A 13981-nucleotide genomic window follows, 5' to 3' on the forward strand; every position below is an offset into this window, starting at 1 on the left:
TACTTCTTAGCTGCTACAAATAAATTATACCTATGTCCTAATGCAAATTTCCATGGGACACTGATTCTCAAATGCCTCCTCCTACCAGCAACCTGGCTTCTCCTATAATTTTTTTTTTTTAACTGTATTCTATTGCTGCTGGGATCAGCAAGTTGTGTTTTAATAGACCTCAGGGTGTAACTGTACCTGCTAAAGACTGAGAGCCTCTGGGAGATTCTTAAGGGGAAGAGCTCCTGGCACATAAGGGATAGATGGACAATGCAAACTGGCTTCTCAGTGGCAGTACCAGCTAGCCTACTCAGATGGTACCATATCATTAGTGTCCTTGGTCTGTTCCTTGCTAATTCCCTTTTTTATTGTTATTATAAAGGTAATGTACAATAGGGCTACAATTATATGTCAGGTAAAGAGTACATTTCTTTTTGGACAGTGTCACCCTGTCACCCCTTTACTCTCTGTTTTTCCCTCCCATCCAACCCACAAGTTTGTTTGTTTTTTTCTTTTTTTTGTTTTGGTCAGACATGGGGCTTGAACTCTGAGCTTGGGCGCTGTTCCTGTGCTCTTCAGCTCAAGGTGAATACTCTACCACTTGAGTCACAGCGCCACTTCTGGTTTTCAAGTGGTTTATTGGAGATAAGAATCTCATGGACTTTCCTGCCCAGGCTAGCTTTGAATCGTGATCCTCAGATCTCAGCCTCCTGAGTAGTTAGGATTACAGGCGTGAGTCACCAGCGTCTGGCTCAACCTACAAGTTTTATAATTCATTTTTAACATAGTGTCTCTTGAGTACCACTGCTGCATAATTCTCTTTTTATATTATTTTCACCATATTTTAGTAGATTTAATTAGTTGTACAAAGGAGTTTGATTTTGATACCACATATGCGTATGTATTGATACACAACCCTTTATCACTCTCTCCTTCCCTCTCTCCCTTTTTTCTCCTCATTTTAGTATATTTATTTGTAACACTAAAAATTTGGTTACTGGCCTGTGAAATGTGAAAATATGAATTAAATGCTTTAATACATCATCACATTTGCTTTTGGTTCCAGGACCCAGCACACACAGAAAATTCTACGCATATTTATCAAACTGACTTTTCCCATATATTTTCTTTAATTTAAGGTTCTTTCTTTTTTGTTTTTATTTGTATTTGTTAAAGCTGTAGTCAAGAACAAAACATATCAAATTAGTCTGTAATGCCATTGGAAAGATCACATACTTTTTCTGTTTTTTGTTTTTTTTAGCTTTTATCTCTCCTTTTTGAAGATTTGTTCAAAAAATTTAATTCTGAGATGAAGAAGATTGCAGACCAGGTGATTCCTAAACAAAGAGCAGCCCAGTTTGACGTGGTGAAGCACATGCGCCAAGACCAGATCACCAATGGCATGGTGAATGCCATTTCTACTGTGAGTCTCTAGCCTTTCTTTCAGAACTCTTCAAGTTGGGAATCTGTTCAGTAAAAGGGAAATGTGAAAGACTGAGAATCCAGGTTTTTAAAAATAAAAAACAATATATGCAAATCACAAATTTTCTGCTTGACAAACAGTAATTTTCCTCTTTTATTATTATTGTTATTAACCTCCTACTGTGCCTAATTTATAAGTTAAACTTTTTCATAGCTATGTAGTATAGGAAAAACAGTAAGATGTACCAGGTTCTATGCTTTCTGTGGTTTCAGACATCCCCTGGGGGTCATGGAGGTATTTTCTACGGGAAAGGAAACTGTACAGTTTTCCTGCCAACTTTGCATTCCTGTTCTATGAAGCACTAAGACAGTAACAGTAGATACACTTGCATTGAGGGAAATACATGTTTTAGTCTAACAGCTATTAATAGCTGTTCTTTTAAAAGGTACTTATCTCCATTTTTTCCTTTAATAAAGTTGACATATTTCAGTCAGGCTTATTAATTGGATACTTTTGTCCAAAAGAATACAAAAGTGTTTTATTTCACAGAAGGTTTCTGTTCTCCAAAGGCCTATCAGCTGTTCTTCCCTGAGTGATGAATTCAGCCCTCGGCAGCTGCTGTGTATTCAGGGCCTTGAGCTATTCATGAAAGTTTATCAGATAGGGTTTTTCTCCCTTTCTTAAAACATAGCAACTATAGGTCTATCAGATGAAGTCTGTTTCACGTTTTATATGCCAGACACACAATTAGGTTTATGGATGGCACCTTGCCCCAACAAAGAATAGTGTAGACCACCATGGTTCCCTAAACAATGAAGGGTAGTGTGGGCTTGCCGCCATAGTTGACTTCAGAGGTTTACATGGGGTCTATGCGAGCAGCTCTTGCAGAGAGAGCAATGACCAAGTGGAGGTTTACCCTGGCTGGTGCACGTGCCAAACTCCTGTGGCCCAGACTCATTTGAAGAAAGATATCCCAGAATGTGAGAAAGCCTCGGAGAGCTTGAACATAGTCCTTGCATCCTGATTCATTCTCTTTAGGTCATAAGAGCTATTTGTGGTAGTTCTTTTCCCCCTGAGGTGACATTGCTTTGCCTTCCCAGTGGGACTGCTTAGAGAAATCAGTGCTAGGCCTTCTGGCTGGCATGTCCCTATCTGAAAGTGACCAGGAAAAGAGCAACCTTTAAAATTCTAGGATTTACTGCCACTAATAGAAAGGTTTCACCAAATTGGTTTTCTTTGAGATTTAGACTTAGACGATTCATCTGTTTTTCTCCTCTCCCCTTGGTAATACTCCTGCAGAATACTAGAACAAGTTCTCTGCTGAATGTGTTGGCTTCAGCCCCCACCTATTTCCTGTTTTCCAGCAGTTATTGCCTTATTTTAGCTCTGTGCCCAGTATTTATTTACCTTATTTACCCTTACTCTCTGGGTAGAAGTCAGGTTCTACAGTCATTCTCATTCCAAGGTTGAAAGGAGTTCAGTGAGCAGTACAAGAAGTAAATTTGTGGTATACATGTGTTTGCCCTGTTTCTTTGCTTAGTGATGGATAAAATTTCTTCCTAAACTTTAGCTGTTTTCTATATTGCAGAAGATGCAAGGTTCCCAAGTGATCTTACTGTAGTGTAATAAGTATAATTGGTTGTAAGTATAAAACTTGTATCATTTCTGAGGATGCTCTCAGACACATTTCACCGTTCCTACCATAGGGATTTTAAAGCTGGTATTTGTGAATCTTCTCCTGAAATTGAATATAAAATCTGCATTCATGGTTCTCTGAACATTTTCCTCAGTAAAATACTCATAGCTTTCATCAGGTTCTTAAAGGAGACAAGAAGATGCAGATTTCTCTTTTAAATCAGAAAGAATTGATCCTACTGGTTTTGTTGTTGTTGTTATTGTTTTACCTTTTATTTTCTACTATTCTGTTTCAGTGCATGTTTCCCTGAATTTGTGTTTGGGGGAAAATTATTTCATATGCACAACTAATACAACCATCAAATAATATTATTTACAGCCAGCATAGTGTTCTGCACCTGCATTCTTAACTTCTTGGGAGGTAGAGATGGGAAATATCATTGATTTGAGGTTAGTTAGCTCAAACTAAAAGTTCAAGAGGCATCTCAACACAAAAATTGGTGTGCTGGTTTCCTGCCATACCATGATCTTCCCAATCTCAGTCTACCACACAGTTTAGGAGGTACATGTGTGCTACTGGACCCCACTGTTGATTGAGAAGAGATCTAGAATGTTTCTGGCCAGTGTGGCTAGGATTACAAGCATGAGCCAACAGTGCCATTTTTTGCACTGGCTATTTTTGAAATAAAGTCTCACTTCCTGCCTAAGTGCATGCCTGGGCTGCGATCCGCCTTCCTGTTGCTTGGATAACAAGTGCACACTGCTAGGCCTAGTTCTAATTGAGAAAGAGCCTCAAGAATTTTTTCTGTCCAGGCTGGCCTTTGAACCAAGGTCTCCCAATCTGAGCCTCTCCCGTAGCTAGAATTAATGGCATTAGCCACCAGTGCCAGCTTATTTCTTAATATGAATATATATATATGTGTGTGTGTATATATACACATCTATAGTGTATATATACACATATATATATATAAAAGATACACACACATTTTAGATTTCCTAGGCATTGACTAAGACATAGTTTGGCATCAGACTTGGTAGCACAAAACTGTACAAATTCAGTATGAGACCACGTCTGAAAAACAAACTAAGAAAAGCAAAAGGACTAGAAGTTATGGCTCAAATCATAAAGTATCTGGGTAGTGTGCACAAAGCCCTAAGTACTGCAAAAAGAAACAGAAACCTATAGTTTATTCATTATCCCTAATAACTACTCTCAGAGTTGCCTTTGTTGTGCTATATTTGTCTCTAAGACTAACTTTGGAAGATATCCACATCCCAATATTAGATTATCTCTTTGAACTCAAAACTTGTTTTACCTTTAATGTGTGTGGAAAAAGCTAGTGTTGGGTTAAACTGACTTATTCAGTATGGAATGAGTTCGATGGCTGCTCTGGTATGAGATGGTTGATGAACTGAAGCATGCTGAGATAATTTCCAAACATTGTTCTGATTTCGTATATTCCCAGAACATCCCTGCAAGTGATCCCGCAGTTTTGACTTATTTACTGAATGTCTATCATGGCTACAATTTTGTAATGAATCATCAATTCCAATGGTGAACTTCTCAGATTGACTCCTCAGGTTCGGCAGCAGATGAAAGGGTTAAGGGTCTTCTATCATTCATCTCTCTGCAGGGAAATTGGTCTCTAAAGAGATTTAAAATGGACCGCCAGGGTGTGACCCAGGTGCTGTCCCGCTTGTCCTATATATCCGCTCTGGGCATGATGACAAGAATCTCTTCCCAGTTTGAAAAAACAAGAAAAGTGAGTGGTCCTCGCTCCCTCCAGCCATCTCAGTGGGGGATGCTCTGTCCTTCTGATACACCTGAAGGAGAGGTAAAGTACCCAGCAAGTTTCTGTGGGGTCAGGGGTCATATCTGTTGGGATATCAAACTCTTGATATTCTGCTTCTGTTCCAGCCCCCTCTGCATATCTTCTGTTTTGATTAGCCACTTATTTGGCAAGAAATGTTAATGCAACTTGTCAAGATTACATCGTTACCATTCTAAAATCTTTTTTTTTTTTTTGTCAATCCCGGGTCTTGAACTCAGGGCCTGGGCACTGTCCCTGAGCTTCCTTTGCTCAAGACTAGCATTCTACCATTTGAGCCACAGCACCACTTCCAGCTTTTTCTGTTTAGTGGTACCGAGGAATCAAACCCAGGGATTCATGCATGCTAGGCAAGCACTCTACCACTAAGCCATATTCTCAGCCCCTCATTCTAAAACCTTCAACCTGAAGAAGCATCTGATTCGTATCTTACATAAAGAGAGGCATGTACCATTTCCATGCTTATCTTAGTTTATCCCAAGAATGAAACCAGGCAGTGAAAAAGGGATAAGAGTATAGACAACCGGGAGACCCATCACCTTTGATGCTCCCAAGAGTAAGAGTGCTTAGAGGACCTCATGTATTTAGTTGTAGCCAACTAGGTACCTACAGTCCAAGATAAAGTAGTTATGACTTACATAGGAAGCAAAAACCATTGTTCCAACTCAACCCAGGATTTACCTAGATTTACTTTTGTAGCCCCTGTTATTCCCTGGGTGGCTCCTTCTCTTGGATGTAGTCATTCTTAGTGTCACTTGATTCTGTTCCTTCAAGCAAAGGGTCATCTATGTATCTCAGCATGGCCTTTCTGATCCAGCATCAAGTACTGCTTGATCACCGGTGGTCTCTCTTACCTCTAATCCTTTATTCTTTCTTTGCCTTTCATACTAAGAAGTTTCAGTGTTCTGGCTGGCTATTTTATAAACTGTCTCCATTTCCAGCCAGAAGTTTTATGTGTTCACGTAGCCACAGTTATCCCTATCTTTCTCTACCATTTTCCCCATTATCAAGAAAACAATTGTGATGTTCCATTGTCTGCTAATACCAGTTTGCACAGTTAACGTGTGGTCATCATTATTTATAATTACAAGCAGTACTGTGTTGAGTATTTCTGTGACTGGATCTATTTTACATTCTTCTTAAGACACATTTCTGGGTTAAAAGAGGGTGTGTGTGCGTGTGCATGCATGTGCATGTACGTGTGTGTTTTAAAGGCTTTCCTGTGAATTGCCTTGTGTACTACTTTTTATTGCCAACAGCAAAGTGGTAAAGGTATTTTTCAGACACAGATTATACTTTGCATTATTAATGTTTATTTTAGAAATCACCATGTTATAATTTTTTTCTTTTTAGGCCTGTGGTTTGGTTAAAAACTTGGCCCTTATGACACACATCACAACTGACATGGAAGATGGACCTATTGTTAAGCTAGCTAGTAACCTGGGAGTAGAAGATGTAAATTTACTATGTGGGGAAGAACTTTCTTACCCAAATGTGTTTCTGGTCTTCCTTAATGGTAAGTATCCTATAGAGACATTCATTCTAAAACAACCTGTTGGGAGTTGAGAGAAAATCCATTACTTCTTTCTATTTAAAGCACAAGCATACCTTTAATTCTGGGCCCAGAATTACCCTAATGGCTGCCAAGGGAGAATAAAGTTTCACGTAGTATCGTTCAGAGCAAGTTAAATAGATGAGTTATTCTGCAGACATGATGAAATCACCCTAGAATGCAGTGATCCTGTGCAGTCATGATGAGGGGTATATGAGCAGCTGTGGCCAGGACCCCTTCCAATGGCTTATACTTCAGTTGCTTCTTTCATTATCCCTGTCTCCGTAAGGAAGGTGGCATCAGTTTCTCCATCCTTTTCTCTTACTGACTTGGTATAGTCTCTGTACTCATTTGATGTGCTTATCCCATGCTGCTTAGTTAATGCATCTTTTAGTCCCCCACTCCCCCCATTCCTCCCAGCCCAGGGTCCACTAACCCTTTACAGTGTGAGCTGGCTGGTGGGAAAGGGTCTGTGAACTGCCTGCCTTGCCTAGGGCTGACCAGAGTGGATGCTGACTCTGCACTCTCATTCCACACTTCTCTGTAGCTCACACTATCCCTGGGAGGGAAAGAAAGCTCAGTTTCCTCAGCTCACTGATGGTAACCACACAGCATGGAGTAGCTATAAGGCAGGGGTTGTTCTTAGCAGGTCATATAGATCAATTCATGACATCTGCACCACTTACATGCCGTGGGAGGGCCAGGGTTCAGATCCCAAGCTCATGCCTATAGCACTGTGCTGACAGCTGAGGAAAGGAAAGCTAATATTCCCAGAATTCCTTAGCCAGTGAGTGGTGGTAGTATAGACCTCAATCTGTCCACGACCACACCATGTCTCTTCCTATGGCCACAATGTTAATACATAGTATGTCCAAACAACCACTCATTGCACCTTAGTGTCTTCACTGTATGGATAAATCAGATTTTATCACTCAGGTGATTTGAAATCACATTGCATCTATTTCTGTCTTACTTTGTCTTATTTCCTTTTACTTAGGTAACATCCTGGGTGTCATTCGGGACCATAAAAAGCTAGTGAATACATTTCGACTGATGCGAAGAGCAGGATATATCAATGAATTTGTTTCCATCTCAACAAATCTGACAGACCGGTGTGTTTATATTTCCTCTGATGGAGGAAGGCTGTGCAGGTATATTTGCTTAAAGGAATTCAAGTGTCTTTCTATAAACTGTTGAAAGAAATAGGCTCATTTTTATTAAGCTGCTTTAACCTTTTTCACTATTATGAGATTTCAAAGATTGATAGGAGACAAAGGAAGGTCCAAAGTTTGTAGAAGAAAGAAGCTGCCCTCAGAGACCTCAGTCCTATGGGAGAGGCAAAAATATTTACTAGTTAGTAATGGTCAGCTCTTTTAGTAACTAATGCTAGTCACTTTTATTTTAATTGTGGTCTATATGAGTAAGGCTTTAACTACATTCAGCCCCATGATATGAGATGGTTTTCATTTAATAAACAAGAAAACTGAGATTCCCTAAGTTTATATCTAGAGCTAGAGGGTGGCACCGTTGGGTTTTTACTTACAAGTTTATAGAACTCCCTTGATTCTAACAATCATGAGTAAACCTACTGTATTTTATGGCTACAGTAGTACTTGGGTACAGAGGAAAAGGAGAATAGCTGGGAAAGGCAATAATGAAAATGTAGAGGCATGAAGAAAAAAGAATAGCATTAGACCCAGTAGAAAAGTGGGTTACTTTTGTTCATTCAGGGAGCATTTATTAAGGACTTTATGCACAAATTCTGTCCAGCATCTTGAGGTACAGAAACAAATATGACATAGTGTCTACTCCTTTAGGGGGACATTCAGGGATGCTGCTAAACTTTTAAGACTGCCCCTTACTTTACTTCAGGGTCTTTGTAACTACTTTAGTTAGTGTTTTTTCTATGCCTGAACACATCCTCATTTTCTTTGATTCTTTATCCTTTTAGTAAATTCTGAATGTTTCCAGTAAATTCCAGTTTTGCTTAAAGTAGACAGAACTGGTTTCTCTGATGGTATACCTGGAAATGATGTATCTGTCTTTGAACTCCAACTTGCCACTTTCTGACCTAATACATTGTATAAGTTGCTTCTGAGCCTTGGTTTTCTTAACTGTAAAAATGTAAGTGATAAAGTCTACCTATGTTTGTTCTGAGAAGTGGCAGGATATGGTACGCACTCAGAGGGTTTTGGCCAAAGTAAGTGCTTTTTTTTAATAGCTATTAACAATATGACCTAATTATGAAACTGACAGATTCTAGATTATTCTTTTCCCAGCACTTGTCTCTTGCATGCAATACATTCAGGCATATTCTGAAAGGAAACTTTTTTAGAAGTAATTTTGTAATGACAGGCCATAGATTTGCCAGAAAGACTAGAACTTAGTGAGGTGACAGCACTTCTCCTTCCTGCTCCTGTCTCCGAGTTTCAGCCTGAACTCTAGCAGCTCTCCAGTAGAGTGTACTGTCAACTCTCCTTTCCCTACCAAGCACAGCCAGGCTTTCAGGGTGCCGTGGGTATCCATGAACAGCTACCCTGTTCACTTTTTAGTAACTTTGTGATTGGGCTGCTCTCTTTTTGGTGCTTAAAACTGCTCAGTAGTCCTCACAGAGAGTTATTTGGGCTGCAGGGTAAGTGCACAAGTGTCTGTTGGCTACTTGCTTCCCTCTGTAAGAGCTGCTTATCCAAATAGCAACAGCCCTTGACGTTTCCGTGCTGCATGCCATCCTTTGTGTGGGTGTTTCCTTGTGGTGGTGAAGAGCTCAGAAGCAAATCACCATTGACAGTTACAGGTTAATCTGCAGAGTACTCATTCTACCTTCCACCTGAGAAATTGCTAGAAATCAGAAAGCAGGGAAGCTGTTGTCTGCAATCGTATATCACTCTTTTTGGTCAAGTGTCACTTTAACCTGTTAGTTTAGCTGAGTGACCTTTATAATCAAACCACCCTCAATATCTGGCTGTTCATTAGGTCTTCTGTTGATCCTGTTTTCCTCAGTGACAAGGCTTCTTTGCCAGCAGACTCCTTAGGTATTATATCAGGTACTTGTTACCTGTATGAAATGCATTCTAGGGCCTTCAGTGGATGCCTGGAAACCACATATTGTTCTAAATCTTATGCATGCTGAGATAGTTTTGATCTGATAACTGAGACTGCTATAAATGAGTAATGGACAGTGTCATGTGGGCTCATTAGACAAAGGAACATCACATCCTAGGCAGAATGGAGTGAGAGGATAGAATTATTTCTGTAGTTTTCCACTTAATATTTCCAAACCACCATGGACCTTCTGTAACTGAAATCAGTAAAAGCAAAACTAGAGAGGCTATAGATAAAGGGAGACTAATATAGACCAGATGCTCTGCCGTGGACCCTCAGGAGATGCTTCTGGAGTGAATGACACCTTTACAGTTTTGTTTAAATACTATGTAAAAGCTTCATTTCTCTTCAGACTTTATTGAGCATCATCTTGATGCTGCTTTTTCATTTAAAACCAAATGTTTCCTAGGAAACTTGAAGGAAGTACCATATATGTACATGTTTATGAATGTATATGCTCACATGTACATGAACTTGTAAGTGTGCATGAGAAGCAGAGGTTAGGTCCCTATGTGCCTATACATACATGCAAAAAGTACCCAGTGTCTACAAGAAATTAGGAATGAGTGTATTATCTATATCTTCTCTCATTCTGCTGTGGTAAGCATAAACAGTCAGACATAATTCTTCTGAATCATAACTATTACTTTGCTTTTGTGTTTTGTTTTTCATTGTAGACCTTACATAATTGTTAAGAATCAGAAGCCAGCAGTCACTAATAAACATATGGAAGAATTGGCTCAGGGGTACAGGTAAACAGCCAAAAGTAAAAATTACCAATCTCCTTAAATATACTCATTCTTTAATCATCTTACATGACATTATTTAATCTGCTCTTTGTAAGAAAAGTATACTGTCATCTTAGTCTCTTAATTCCTCTCCACCAAATACATCAGCCTATAAGCATTCTCCATGTGAAGTTCCTTGGCCATGGTGAAGTGTTTATTGCATTCGATCATGAGGCTTACAGTGTCTTGGCATAACTCACTGCACTATTAAGTGTTTCTAGTAAGAAAAGAACTCACAGTAATATGTTGATGTAGACATTTTGAGTTTCTCTTTATTTTATTCTTGTGTTTTATTGATATACTGGTATACTGGCCTCAACTCAGAGCCTCATGCTTGCTAGGCAGGCATTCTACTACTTGAGCCACACCTCCAGCTTTAAAGTAATGGATTTTTTTAAAAACTGGAGAACAGATGGACAAGAAGCACAGACTTTTAGGCTTTTGTTTCAGTGATGTATGATCACACTATAATCCAAGAGTATGTTTCAAATATCCAATTAATTAATATTTTGGGAGACAAAAGTGCTTTGGGCCTAAATGAAAGACAGGGTTTTTTTGTGTGTTATTATATGTGATATTGCAGTAAAATGCTTTTAACAATGCCTCTTTAACAACATATTCCCAGGAATTTTGAAGATTTCTTACATGAAAGTCTGGTTGAATATTTAGATGTGAATGAAGAAAATGACTGTAACATCGCTCTTTATGAACACACAATTAATAAGTAAGTAGCAAAGCCTGCTCTACCTGTACCAACTGTCTCAACCATCCTCCTCAGTTCTTCAGTCATGTCCAATAAGAACTGTTACAAAGGTGAAATAAGAATTAAAAGTATTCAAAGCTGCAAGCAAGCCATCTTTGATTCAGTTATTCTTCCTATTTGTGATACTAGTGTACATTTTTAGGAGAAATTGCTTCTTTGGTTTTAATATCCAGTTAGTGTTAAAAAAAATTTTTGAACCAATCATTGATCCAAAATGTGTTCCATCTCTTCTAGAGAAGATTTTGTCATGGGACAGTTCTTATTGTCAGTGCAGGAATTACAATACAGTATGTTGTAAAGATGTCTCTAAGCTTATATGCAATGTAAACTTGAAATGGTAATGTGTTCATAATATTCCTTCTAGAGCAGTGATGTTTTAAGAGCCATCTAGGGTCCATTTTCAGTATACTAGAGGATGTCTTTCTATTTTGCTTTGTTGTACATATAAATAATGCACCACTTGAGTAAGATTAGAATGTTTTCTGCTACAAAATGAAATATGTCACTATATTTATATTATAATTTGGTAAGCACTGCTTTTAGATAAAACTTTTATTCCTTAAAATTGTGAATCTCTGAACTTAGACATTATGTGATCTTATATATGTTACTGTCACAACAAAAAGGGAAAAAACAGTATGATGCTTCCCTTCATTCTTTTCAAATTACCTCAATCTTTATATTTTATAAAGTGGTTTTCATTTATCTGGAAAATATCAACCTGGCTAGTATGTAAACAGAACAGTATACTTAAAACAAATGTTGTTTCATTCTAGCCTGTAAAATACAGTTTCATTCTAGCCTGTAAAATACAGTTTCAAGTTGTTGCTTTTTAAAAAACAACAATAAAAGTTAGAACCCTTTCCTGCTGACAAAGACATAGGTATCTTAAGAGGATTGGGATTCTGCTAGGTACTAAGGAAATTGATGTTCTTCCAGGACCTATGTCACTAAATTAGGGATATAATTCAATACATGTATTGGAAAAAATAGATGAATAAATTCATGAACAAGAGATCTGTTACCAGGTACGTTGCAGCAGATTTCTATGGAGGGTTGGGACCTGGTCTCTTATAAATTATTTCTCTACAAGTACTAAAATACACTTAAAGTTATTAAGGTTCCACTTTATAAACACTTGGAAGGAAGAATTACCAGAGACCACAGATCTGGAATATATTATCTATTGTAATACCTAGAAATAACCTGGCTGCTTTTTCCCATTAAAGCTTCTCATTTGCTTTATTATATAGACAAAACTGTTTTCTTTAAAAACATAGAAGTAACTAAGGTGCTAATACCTATCTAATAAAAATATAGTACATACCACAAGTGTAAGTTCAAATTTCCTAGTAGCCACATAAAAAATGTAAAAAGTCACAGGTAAGGTTAATAATATTTTATTTAGCCCACCATGTCCAAATATTATGTCAATGTAAAATGAACATAAAAACATAGAAATAGTCTACTTTTTTGTTATTATTGTTGGTTACGGGACTTGAACCTAGGGCCTGGGTGCTGTCCCTGAGCTCTTTTCTCAAGGCTAGTGCTCTACCACTTTGAGCCACTGCTGCACTTCCAGTTTTCTAGTGGTTAACTGGAGATTGTAGTCTCACAGATTTTCCTGCTTGGGCTGAGTTTGAACTGTGACTCTCAGATCTCAGCCTCCTGAGTAGCTAGCTATTTTACTTCTTTTTCTACTACTTGTCTTCAAAATCTAGTAATACACTTATAACACATCTCATTTTGAAAGCCTAATTTCATTAGAAATAACTCAAATCTGATTTTATAAACTTATAGTTGAAAAATACAAATTGATTCTATTATAATGAATTTTTAAACATTTTCAGTAACAGTTACTTACTTTAGACTTGACTTTTAAATTGTAAAATAAAAATTGAGCTCTTCAGTCCTAGTTGCCTAATGTTTCAAATGCTCAGCAACCATTGTCAGCCAGTGGGTACCATGTTGGTTCCCATTAGCCCTCATAAGTTCATAGAGGAGTTCTATTCTAACATGACAATACAGTCTTCACATTGATGTAAGTTGGGAGAATAAGGAACAGCAGGCTACTCATCCATGTGGAAATTAATACTGCATTTCTGTGTTCTGTATAGTAATATATTAATAATAGCACATTATTATAATTCTTCATTTTCTACAAAAAGCAGTTCTACAGTTTCCTTTCTCTTGTGCTTGTCACTAGTAAATTTTCTAACATTGTTTTTTTGAATTTTCATGCTTTTTTATATTTTATTTAAACATTATCAGATCACTTTTATTGGCATTGAGGTTGATTTGCCCCTTGGGGACGTAGTAATATTTTTTCATTCCTGTTAAGAAACTTGATATTTAAGATACCTAATTTTTCATTAACTTTCTAGAGATACTACCCACTTGGAGATTGAACCCTTCACTCTTCTTGGTGTCTGTGCTGGCCTGATCCCATACCCTCATCATAACCAGTCCCCAAGAAACACCTATCAGTGTGCCATGGGCAAACAAGCTATGGGTAAGATTTCTTCTTTTTTTTTTTGCCAGTCGTGGGGCCTGAACTCTGGGCCTGGGCGCTGTCCCTCAGCTCTTCAGCTCAAGGCTAACGCTCTACCACTTGAGCCACAGCGCCACTTCCGGATTTTTCTGCTTATGTGGTGCTGAGGAATCGAACCCAAGGCCTCATGCATCCAAGGCAAGCACCCTACCACTGAGCCACCTTCCCAGCCCGTGGGTAAGATTTCTTTCTCAAACTGGGTTCAAAATGTTTGCAGAAAGCTGTTAAATCTTTTCACTGGTGTTCCATGTTTGGGTCAATCAGGTAACAGTGATGCCTGAGCATCGTCTAGCTCAGGGTCCCCTGCGGAGTTCAGGGCTTTGCCCTGTGAACCACTTAAATAGAAA

General features: G+C 38.3%; 1 protein-coding gene across 1 annotated transcript in view; it reads left to right on the top strand.

Annotated features, from left to right (window-relative positions):
* Polr3b (RNA polymerase III subunit B) overlaps positions 1–13981 on the top strand; it is a 93553-nt gene that overhangs the window by 38419 nt on the left and 41153 nt on the right. Inside the window, exons 13-19 of the mRNA XM_070014472.1 lie at positions 1250–1411; positions 4684–4884; positions 6232–6394; positions 7428–7581; positions 10210–10284; positions 10946–11044; positions 13468–13595. Coding sequence (XP_069870573.1) covers positions 1250–1411; positions 4684–4884; positions 6232–6394; positions 7428–7581; positions 10210–10284; positions 10946–11044; positions 13468–13595 — 982 coding nt within the window. The remainder of the gene's footprint in view (positions 1–1249; positions 1412–4683; positions 4885–6231; positions 6395–7427; positions 7582–10209; positions 10285–10945; positions 11045–13467; positions 13596–13981) is intronic.

The sequence above is a fragment of the Dipodomys merriami genome, unplaced genomic scaffold, assembly GCF_024711535.1.
Source record: "Dipodomys merriami isolate MVZ:Mamm:240054 unplaced genomic scaffold, mDipMer1.0.p SCAF_97, whole genome shotgun sequence".
Lineage (NCBI taxonomy): Eukaryota > Metazoa > Chordata > Mammalia > Rodentia > Heteromyidae > Dipodomys > Dipodomys merriami.